This window comes from Poecile atricapillus, chromosome 1 (genome assembly GCF_030490865.1).
Source record: "Poecile atricapillus isolate bPoeAtr1 chromosome 1, bPoeAtr1.hap1, whole genome shotgun sequence".
Lineage (NCBI taxonomy): Eukaryota > Metazoa > Chordata > Aves > Passeriformes > Paridae > Poecile > Poecile atricapillus.
Window position 1 is genome coordinate 230,267 of NC_081249.1, and position 10,156 is coordinate 240,422.

General features: G+C 53.6%; 1 protein-coding gene across 8 annotated transcripts; it reads right to left on the minus strand.

The window, feature by feature from the left end:
- Window positions 1-1,539: 1,539 nt before the first annotated feature.
- LOC131573135 (extracellular matrix organizing protein FRAS1-like) lies at window positions 1,540-9,857 on the minus strand. Of its 8 annotated transcripts, none has more exons than XR_009276139.1 (8): window positions 5,884-6,889; window positions 4,730-4,880; window positions 4,322-4,429; window positions 3,996-4,155; window positions 3,550-3,666; window positions 2,791-3,456; window positions 2,299-2,445; window positions 1,540-2,085 (listed from the first exon to the last, which is right to left on the minus strand). XR_009276139.1 is itself a non-coding variant. In XM_058826770.1 (7 exons), exons 1-6 carry the CDS (start codon window positions 5,932-5,934, stop codon window positions 3,372-3,374), a joined length of 672 nt encoding a protein of 223 aa, XP_058682753.1. In that variant the 5' UTR covers window positions 5,935-6,889; the 3' UTR covers window positions 2,907-2,996; window positions 3,330-3,371. The 8 variants fall into 8 exon arrangements, 5 of the variants coding, with proteins under 5 accessions (XP_058682753.1, XP_058682788.1, XP_058682763.1 ...); XR_009276138.1 differs by having other exon boundaries at window positions 1,540-2,133; XR_009276137.1 differs by lacking the exons at window positions 1,540-2,085; window positions 2,299-2,445 and having other exon boundaries at window positions 2,863-2,996; window positions 3,288-3,456.
- Window positions 9,858-10,156: the final 299 nt, after the last annotated feature.

The window sequence follows — 10,156 nt, forward strand, 5'->3', positions numbered from 1 at the left end:
ACAGAAGGAGAACGGAGGGCAGAGCCAGGTTGGGCCGGGTGAGGAGGGAGCGGGAGGAAGAGACAGAGGAGGAACAGAGGCGGGGCTCAGGTTGGGGAGGAGGGGGCGGGCGGGGAGGTGAAGGGAGAGAGGGAGCGGGCGGTGTGAGGGGGAGACGGGGGACAAGAGCAGAGAGGGGAGAGAAGGAGACGGGAGAGAGAAACAGGAGAGAAAAGCAGAGAAAGGAGAGATAAAAGCAGAAAAGAGAGATAAAAGCGGAGAAGAGAGAGAAGCGCCGCACCGGAGCGGCCGCAGCCGCCTCCACCCGGTACTGGAGAAAATGGCGGCCGCCGCCCTTCCGGGGTTTAAATGCCCTCGGTCCCGCCCCGCGCAGCCGCTCTGGAGCCCCTCACACCTGTGTCGGCCCCGTCCCGCACACCTGAGGCGGCCCCGCGCCGCGCACGCGCTCTGCTGTCCCGAGCTGCGCACGCGCTCCGTGCCCCCGCCCCTCACACCTGTGCCGGGCCCCCCTCTCCCTGGCCTCGCCCCCTTCGTACCGCGGTCCCGGGGCCGGGCGGGGGGGGGGCCGAGTCCGCAACGGGAACCGCCGCCGCCATCCCGGGCCCGGAACCGATCCCGAGACAGATCCCGGACCCGAGACCCATCCCGGACCCGAGACCCATCCCGGACCCGATCCCGATCCCGATCCCGGGCCCGGTGCCGCCTCGATCCGCCCGATGGGGGAGAGGCGACGCCGCCCGGGACCCCCGGCAGTTCCCAGGTGCGGTCGGGCTGTGCCCCGTGGCCCCGCTCCTCATGCGGCCCCGCCCCCCGTGCCGCTGGCCCGCGACTCTCGCTCGGCGCTGGTCGAGCCCCGGCCCGGGGGCTGCTCCCGGCGGGCTCCGCTCCGAGCCCTGCGCGCTGCGGCGGGGCCGCGGCTCGGGACGGGGTCTGCAGCGGGGCAGAGTCCTGCCGGTGTCCGCCGGCGGAGCGGTGCCGCCTCTCCCCCGGCCGGCCCCGGGTGGCGGGTCTCGGGGGTGGCGGAGCATGGCCGGATTGGGGCTGAGACAAGGCTGGGGACGGGGCACTCCCTCGCCGGGACTCGACTCCCCCTCCTGCCGCGATGCCGGGACGGGGCTGACCGAAAGCGGGTGACGGAGCCCGCAACCGGAGCTGGGATGGGGGGTTCGGGTCCTGCCGGTGTCCGCCCTGGGGTCCCGGGCGGTGCCGCCTCTCCCCCGTGGGGTGGATCGGGATCGGTACCGGGATCGCCGCGGGAGGGCGGTTCCGGCTGCGGGAGCGCTGCGGGTCCCGGTGCGGACGCGGCGCCCCGGCCTGGGCAGGGCCGGTCCCGCAGCCCCGGAGCGCTCCCGGCCCGGCCCCCCCCCGCTCCGCCAGCCCCGAGGCCGCGGCGGGGCCCGAGCCGCGCTGGGCGCCCTCGTCTCCGTCCTTCCCTGCCCCGGCCCAGCAGCTCCGTGGGGCTCCGGCCCGCCGCACCCCAGGGGAATGAGGGGGACCGGCGGGGCGGCGCAAGAAGGGACACCCCGATCACAGCGGGTGATTTTAGCTTTACTCTCTTCCGGAGGACAGGAAGAGGAACCCGGCTGCTCCTCGGCTGGCTCAGAGCTCCCACATGCCAGCGGTGGGAGCTGGCTTCCCCACCCTGCCCACTTAAGCCCGGGAGAGCTGGAGCAGCACGGAGGGAGAGCAGCGGTGCAGCCGCTAAGACGGGAGCAGGGGGAATTGACAGCTGCCCCTCCTCACCAGACTAAAAAAAATACCCAGGTGGCTTTTCAGTTTTGGATTATCTTTATTTTACAGTTTATAAAAAGCTTTTCCCAATGCGTGTGCTCCATGAAACTTCCGTGCCGTCGTGCAAATTGCCGTGGACTTTGACTTCCATGTGCACCTGCTTCACTTTCCTGCCCTGGCCCTGGCAGAGGCCGCCGTGTCCCTCGGTGGATGAAGGTTCCTGACGGTGCAGCAGCGGCCGCCCGCCGCCTTCGGGGCAGCCCCGGGGCAGCTCCACCTCGGGTGTTCAAGGGGAGCTCCTCGGGAGCACGGACCACCCCGTGAGGTGTCCTGCCTTTGCGATGGCATTAATTCCTTCAGGAACACGAATAATGTGTTTTTAAAGAGCCTTCTCATGAGTGCCTCAGGGAAAAAAACAAATGAAATTACGGGACTAACATCCTAATCTTCATTTCTTGTATCAGAGGTGAATTCTGAAGGCCCAGAGTCTACAATTCACCAAGTGTTTGGGAGGTCCTGGACAGAGAAGTCCATTTTGGGCTACCAAAAGCACTGGGTACTACATACCTTGTAGAGAGCGTCCACCTTGAGAGTAAATCCATCAACTCCGGGCATGCTGCTCACCGAGTGGAACTCGGACAGCTGGGAAGCAAAGTGGGCGTCAAAAGGCACATCGTGGAAATACTTATCCCTCACTTCTGGCTGGTTTTGGTCCTGGAAAGTCAGAGAAGTGGCGTGAGGGATGCTGTCTGCTTTCCCAAGGGAGGCTGGAAGCCAGAGCCCCACCAAACACCTGTGTCAGGGATCTAGTCCAAATGCCCCATCTCCACACCTACACGTGGGCACCGATTCAGGAACACACTCCAAGGGTGGGGAAAAACTGATCTGGTGTTCACAGCTTGCAGCAGCAGCAGCAGCAGCAGCAGCAGCAGCAGCAGCAGCAGCAGCAGCAGCAGCACACAAAACATCCCCCACGGGCTCCCTTATCCCTTTGCAGCCACCACCTGCGGGTTGCCAGAGCAAATCCCAAACGGGAAGAAGCAGGAGCAGAGCACTCACCAGGAGGAGGAATCGGTGTTTCAGGTACTTGTTGGGCTGGATGCAGCCGTACCGGGGCCCCTCGTTGTAGACGGTACCCGTGGGGTCGAGGAAGGGCACGTAGCCATCCCTGCCTGTGCACAGGTTGACCTTCTCCAGCTGCAGCTTGTAAGCAGCGTTGAGGTTTTGTTCCGGGTGCCAGAGCACGTGCCCGTACAGGATCTGCCCTGGGGAGGTCGGGACAAAGAGGGGCAGGTGAAATTTCCCAAGCAGGAAAACGCTGCTAGAGCCAAGTGTCCGTGTTCAGAAGGGTTTGGGTTGTTTGGGAAGGGCTCGGTGGGTGGGAGTGACAAAACGCGGTGCCAGAGCACGCTGCTCTTTCACAGGCCTGTAAGATGTCAATGATTGCTGTAGAAGAGGCAAAGCTACCTGTGGGTTTTGCCCTTTCCTCTCCAGGGAATGGAAGCTGTGAAAGCAGAAACGCTGGGCACAAGCAGAAGAGGAGAGGTAAATCCTACCCTTGGAAAAAGCCCCCCTTGTAATCCATTTCTGCCAGAGACCTTTCCGATTTGGTGGGGTCCATTAGAAAAACCTTCTCGTCGTTACAGATCTGAAACTCTTGCGTTCTGGGAGTAAACAACTGGAACTGGGCGGCTTGTCTGCTGGAAGGTGATCAGGATCAAAAACCTGCAATTGGGACAAGGAAGGAAACAAAGGGGAGATGAGGTCTGGACAGGTGTGCACCCCAAAGGGGCCGAGCCTGCCCTCCTGCCCTCTTACCGCTCGGGAGCGTGAGCCGTGCAGGGCAGGGGCTTGGCTCCAGGCTCTGCCCACGGCTGCGTGGGCTGCACCGTGCAGGGGATCAGGAACATGGTGTATTCTCCAGAGTAATCCTTCCTGGGAACAGACAGGAGACCCTGCAGCCACCAAGCAGAGCTCAAAGCTCTTCACCCAGGGCAGCACCTCTCCCTTGCCCCAGCAATGTCATCCGGCAGTCCCCGAGGGCCAAGTGTGACTCTGGGATCAGTCTATCCACAGGCTTCACCGCTGGAAAAATTCCTTTCCAAGAGGCTGAGCTGATTTTTCTCTCAGTACAGCAGTGCTCCAGCTCTAACCAAGCTCCTGAGCATTCCGTGCTATTGCTGGCGTGGCTGCTGGAGGGGTGCCAGGGAGAACGTGGTGCTGTGGGGGAAGCTGCTGGAGGGGACTGCACCCCCAGCCCTCACCTGTTGTAGGAGCTGGTTGCTCTCCAGAGCTGGTAGGGAGAATCAAAAGTCTGAGCACTCCACAGCAGCTGCAGGTCAAATTCGATGCCTCCCAGGTGCTCTGGAGTTCTCCAAGAGGACCTGACATCTGGCAGGCTGTGGTGCTCCGTGACAAACAGCGCTGGGGGAGGACAAGGAGGTGACGGGAGGCAGAGCGCGGAGAGGCCCCACCTCGCAGGGGCAGAGGGGCTCCCGGCAGGGACAGGGACTCGTTCCGCTGCCTGTGCCGTCAGAGCAGAGCTCTGTGTGACCCTGCTCTGTGTCCCTGCCAGGATCACTGCCCTCACCTCTGAACTTGGCCTGCGTCCTGAACTCGCTGACCAGCCGTCCGTCCTCGCGGATGTAGATGGGGATTATCTGCAGGCGGGCCGAGAGCACGCTGTCCGTCTGGATCCCTGCAAGGACAGCGCCACTGGGAGCCCACACAGCACCTTCGCTCTCCTCTGCTGGGCTCTGCCAGCCCCAGAAGCGTTTGGGACACCTCCACAAGGCAGGGTTCAGTTGGGATCACCCTCCAGTGAGCCAGCTGCACGCTCCCTCTGCCAGCCATCGGCTGCCTAAGCCCCCCACAAGCACAGAGGAAGGCAATATTCCGAGTTCCCCGCTCCCTCAGGACTCTGGGGGCAGTGCAGGAACTAAGGGGAAAACATGAAGGAAGCACTTCTTCCATAGCCCTTGGAGTGCCTCAGGCTCACCTGTCCTCCAGAGAACGGTGTCGTAGAAGAAGGAGAACTCCATCTCGGTGCGGTGCTCCAGGGAAGCCCAGCCCCTCGGTGCCGTCACACAGATGTAGGACACGGAGAGAGGGACGTGGACTGTCAGGAAGGACTGGGCAGAGTCCCTTACCTGGCAATAAAACCCCAAAAAGGGGGTTATGCACCTTCCAGTGAAGTCAGAGGTGACTCTGGACGTTCTTTACGTGCAGGCACCTCAGACAAACCTGCATTGTAATCCAGGGGCAGCGCTAAGGCTCCCTGGGACCACCGGACAAAGGAACTCTGGGCACAATTTCACCTCAAAACCCCCCTGATTTCCAAGGCTGTGAATTAAAAATGAGCAATTCTGCTTGCTCAGGCCTCCCAGAGCTCTCCATTTATTATCTGCAGAGTGCAGCTGTACTTTGTACGCCCTGGAGAATTCGGGGAGATGTTCCAGCCTGGCTGGGGCCAGGCTCCACATGCTCCACTGGGCAGTTTCTCCAGCCAAGCGGCTCCTCTGGGTTTGTGCAAACAATTGGAGCTATAAAAGGAAACTTCATGAACAAATTCCAGGCTGGCAGGAATTAAGAGAGATGATGCTGGTCCAAGCAATGTGGGCTGGGAATTTAATGGAAGAGCTTGGGGGAGACGGAGTGGTCTGCAGATGGATAATGCAGCCAGGAGAGGACAGTGAGATACCCCAAACAGGGAAAGCCATTCGTTTCTAGAGGAACATTTTTGGCTTTTGGTCTCTTAATTACGGAATGAGCTAAAATATCCCATGTTGTGGAGCATGGACTGAGCTGCCTCTGCTCTGTCCTCTGCTCATTTCTATTGGCCGAGAACACAGCCAAAATTATAAAAGAGAGCCCAGCTGAGAACGTTTTGTATTTCCAGTATGGCCCTACATTAAAAAAACCCGGTATTTTCCTGGCACTCTGAAGATTTAGAGAATAAAATAAATGGAAAACGAATGAAATGGAAAATAAATGAAATAAATGCACACAGCGCTGTTTTCTTCCAGGTTAGAGGGGGGGAAAAGCCACGCTCCACCTGTGCAGGGCAGAGCAGCAGCTCCACGCAACGCAGAGCTGTGCCTGAGAACTGAGAGAGATCTGGGATACCTGGAGAGCTCTGGATGGGCCTCTCACCTGGAAGTCAGCGGTGACAGAGCCCCCACAGACATCAATTAACTCGGTCATGTCGTAATAAGCGTCGAAGGTCCAGATGCAGCTCTTGAGGCTGAGGTGCTGGTACAGCTGGATGCTCTTGGGCTCCCTCACCGCGGGCTCCAGCTGCTAGGGGCGGTCGTAGCCCGGGCCCAGCACGAAGCTGTCCTGGGTCACCTCGTCCAGGAACCCTGCCTCTGAGAGAGAGAAGTCAGGACACTGATCCCTCCCCATTTGAAACAGCCCCAGGCCAAGAATGGGGGCCTTGCTTCACTCTTGAATCAACGGGAGCTCCTCTCCCTTCATTATCCTGGAGGTCAAACTGGACATACTCAGGTCTTCACAGGGGAAAATCTAACGGGAATGGCATCCTAAAAAACCAAACCTAGGGACCTGCTGATTCAAGGCTGAAGTGAACCTTTAAGAAATGAGGAACAGGTTGAGTATGGAATTATCAGAGCGCAGCACAACTTGCTGCCTGTTGGGGAGGGTGAAACAGGGAAACCTTATGAATGTGATGGTTTGGCAGAAGATTCTGAAAAAAGAAGGCTAGAATCGAAGTAGAAACGAAAGCCTGCTTTGAGTCATAAGATACAGAGTACTGGTTACTGTATGACCAAAGAACAATAGCCTAGCCAGCTAAAGGAGAATCCTGCTGATAAAACAATGTCCTTCTGCTGACAGAAAGCCCAAAGGTCAAGAAGCAAGGGAAGAACTCGTAAAGCTTGTAGAACCTCAAATGCAACACTGTATGTAAAATCTTTAGTGGGTGTATCTCGTGGTGATTGGTTACTGGGAATTAGAATATTCACTATAGAAAAAGATAGATTGGATTGTAACAAGAACTTCGCTCTCTTAGCTTTTCTATCTTAAACCTCTCTTAACCTCTCTCTTAGCTTTTCTCTCTTACCTCTTAACCTCTCTCGTACCTCTCGGCTCTTCTCTCGTACCCCTTTACTCCTCTCTCAGCTCCCCTCTCCCCCTCTCTTACCTCTTCCACTCTTTCCCTCTCTTACTCTTACCCTCTTGGGTTTTCCCCTCTTACCCCTCTCTTGTCTCCCCCCTCTTATCCCTCCCTGGTTTCCCCCGCTCTCCCTCTGTTGCTCTTACTCCCTCCTTCCCCTTTTCCATCCTCTCCTCTCCTGCTCTCCCCGTTCTCTCCCTCCTCCCCCGGACCACGCGGACGCCGAGGCTGGTGGCGGACACAGCTCTCCCCTCTCTTTACCCATATAATAAACTGCACATACCTGAACAGCTTGACCCTGGAGAATTCTCCCACCGTGAGCGAGCGTTTTACACAGCAATATCAAAGCAATGATTTCTAAACATTTATCCAAGCTTAAACAGCTTATTCCTAATTATCACCACCTTTATAACCAGCACTCGACTGCCCCTGCAATACACAGGCACAGGGAGGACACTGCAGTTATTGACACAACAGAACAAGTAACACACCAAATGAAACACCCAGCGCTACACCTCACTTCTGGAAACAAAACCTGGGCGCACACTTTAGTGTGCAAAACCCCTGTAAGAATAAAACCTGCTTTAAATATCTTAGGCATCGAGCCACACACACGCCTATGAAATTCAGTGCAGCAGTGACAAAAAAGGGAATTATTTCCTTAACCTGCGAATAATCACCTCTAAGATTCTGTGATGCAGTTGCCACTGCACACAGCCACAAGCGGCCTTTTTATTAACAGGCAAAAGAACAAAGGCAATCCCAATTTCTCCCTTCTTGTCTGCAAAGAAACAGAGAAGGGAGAGATGCTTCTCAGAGGAGCATGGTAAAAAGACACGTGGTGTAGAATATGGAACAGCTGATGGTTCAGCATCTCTTCCACTGCAAGATCTAGGGGATATCTGATGATACCCTGGAGGCAGGAGTAGGAATATAAAGGAGCTCAAGGCTATCTGCTCTTAGGTTTTAGCACTGTGACCTTTACCTTAACTTACATTTAAGTGTTTCTTACAGTGTAAATCCCTTTTGTTTTGATTGTAACAGAGTACAAGAATTCAGTGAAGTAACAGTGGCATACAGCCTTTAATTTCCCCTGGTCTTCTCACCCAGCAATGAGGTCTCACAACAACAATACAACAATAAATAGTTATAGAAGGTAACTCACTGTACTGAAGAGTTCTTCAGAAGGATGGGAGCCACAATCGAGGCAGATCCTTGGACAGACAAGCCAGAGGTGTTTAGGCCTTGTTCTTCCTTGTTACCCCAGAACCAGCCCCTAAAAGGGAACACAAAGTTCACACGCTTGTATTTGAAATGAACACCATATAAAGAACAAAACATCCTAAAAAAGCTACATATCATACAAATAATCCAGCTAGCTTCTTTATGCTGCTTTTCTGTGGAGCAACAACTTTACAGAAGTAGATCTTGCTCTATCAATACAATGTTTTATTATTGATGGGCTTGTTAAAATCAGAGCGAACTCCAAGCACCCAGATATTCACAGCAGGCAAACATCTCTCTGAATACAACTGAAAAGGCCAGAAGGGCTGCTCCATGTTACCTGTAATAGCCATGTTTGTCTCTGGAGTACATCAGGTGATCAATGCATGGCCTTTCATCTATTTTTTTTCCCCCCTGTGTTCCTCCTTTCCATCCTTCTGCGTAGCCTTGTAGCAGATAAATCTGTTCAATAAAGGGCCCACCTGACTCTGAGCAGAAGGCAAAGCAGAGGATTTGTCAGCATGAAAACCCACACTGCAAAGATGAACGGGCATCAGTGGCAGTTAAAAATCTGCTAGAAATGCTAATATACTAATATACACTACCCTCTTCCCTGATTTCCATATAAAAAAGGAAAGGAAGTTGTGTGTGAGCCAGAAAAGCTAAAAGGCTCGGGCAATGTGCTCACCTGCCATCCCACACAGCTGGGTGTGACTTAATGCACCAAACACCAGGGAATCGTTGCCAGCTGGGCGATGGACACCACGAAGCACACAGGTTTTCAGTGCTGGCAGCAGCTGCAACGGGAGGATTGCCTCTGAGAAACTTACCAAAACAATGAAAATAATAAAAAAAAAAAATTAACATCTATTTTCACAACATGTGTTTAAATTTATATACTATATTCATTTATATATAACACACAATATATAAAGTATCAAAATATATTATTTTAACATGTATACATATATTATTATATATTAAATATATTATATACATTTTAATTATATATATATATTATATATAATACATCTATTAAATAAATATAATGTAGATATATAGATTAAACAAAAACCTGTTTGTATATATTTGCATTACTTCTATTTCTTTACTTTTCTGGTTGCACATATCTCTATATCTTGATATATTTAATATACATTTCTATGTTTTTATTTTTGTAGTATTTATTTAAAAGCCCCGAAGCAAACCTAATAAAAACCAAACAGTCCCTTTATCTTAAACGGTATTTAAAAATCTTTTAATATATATTTTTTATCATATTTATATACCTTGTTGATATACATAACACATAACATATCCTAAAATATATCATATTACCATCTATACGTACAGAAATCATATTATAGATTATAAATCAATATATATGTATATATTTCTATTACTTATTTTTACTTATTTTTATGCCTACATATATATATATTTTTTTTTCTATACCTTTACATATTCATTCTTGAAATATTTTATTTATTTTTTTCTTATTTATTTAAAAACCCTGCCTCTAACTAAATAAAAACCAAGCAGCCCGTTTATCTTCAATATTTTTTAATATCTATTTTGATCATCATTATACTTCCAGGTATATACTCGGTGGATAAAGTCCCCCCGACCCGCCCGCACCTCTCACCGTTCCGGCACACAGAGCATCCCCTCCTCGGGCCGCTCTGGACCCAGCGCCGGGGAGCGACCGTTGGGAGCCGAAGCCATCGGGGGGTTCCTCCATTTCCCCGGGCCGGCGGGAGAGCACGGAGCGAGAGGAGCAGCGGGAAGGTACGGGTCGCCGCGAGGGCCAAACCCAAAAATGCGGCCGCGGCAAGGACCCCGTCAGAGAGAGGCGTCCTCACCGCTGCCTGTCGGCGCCCGGCTGGCTCGCGTCCGGCCCCGGCGCCGCTGAGCGTACAGCCCGTGTCGGCACGGCCGGAAAAGCCGCGGAAAATTGCGCCGGAGCGGCGTCGGCGTCGGGGTGTTTGTCAGGCAGTCGAGTAAAACACCCACCGCCCGGGGTCCTTGCATTTTCCCGCCTTTTCGGCCGCCATGCTTGGAAGGTCA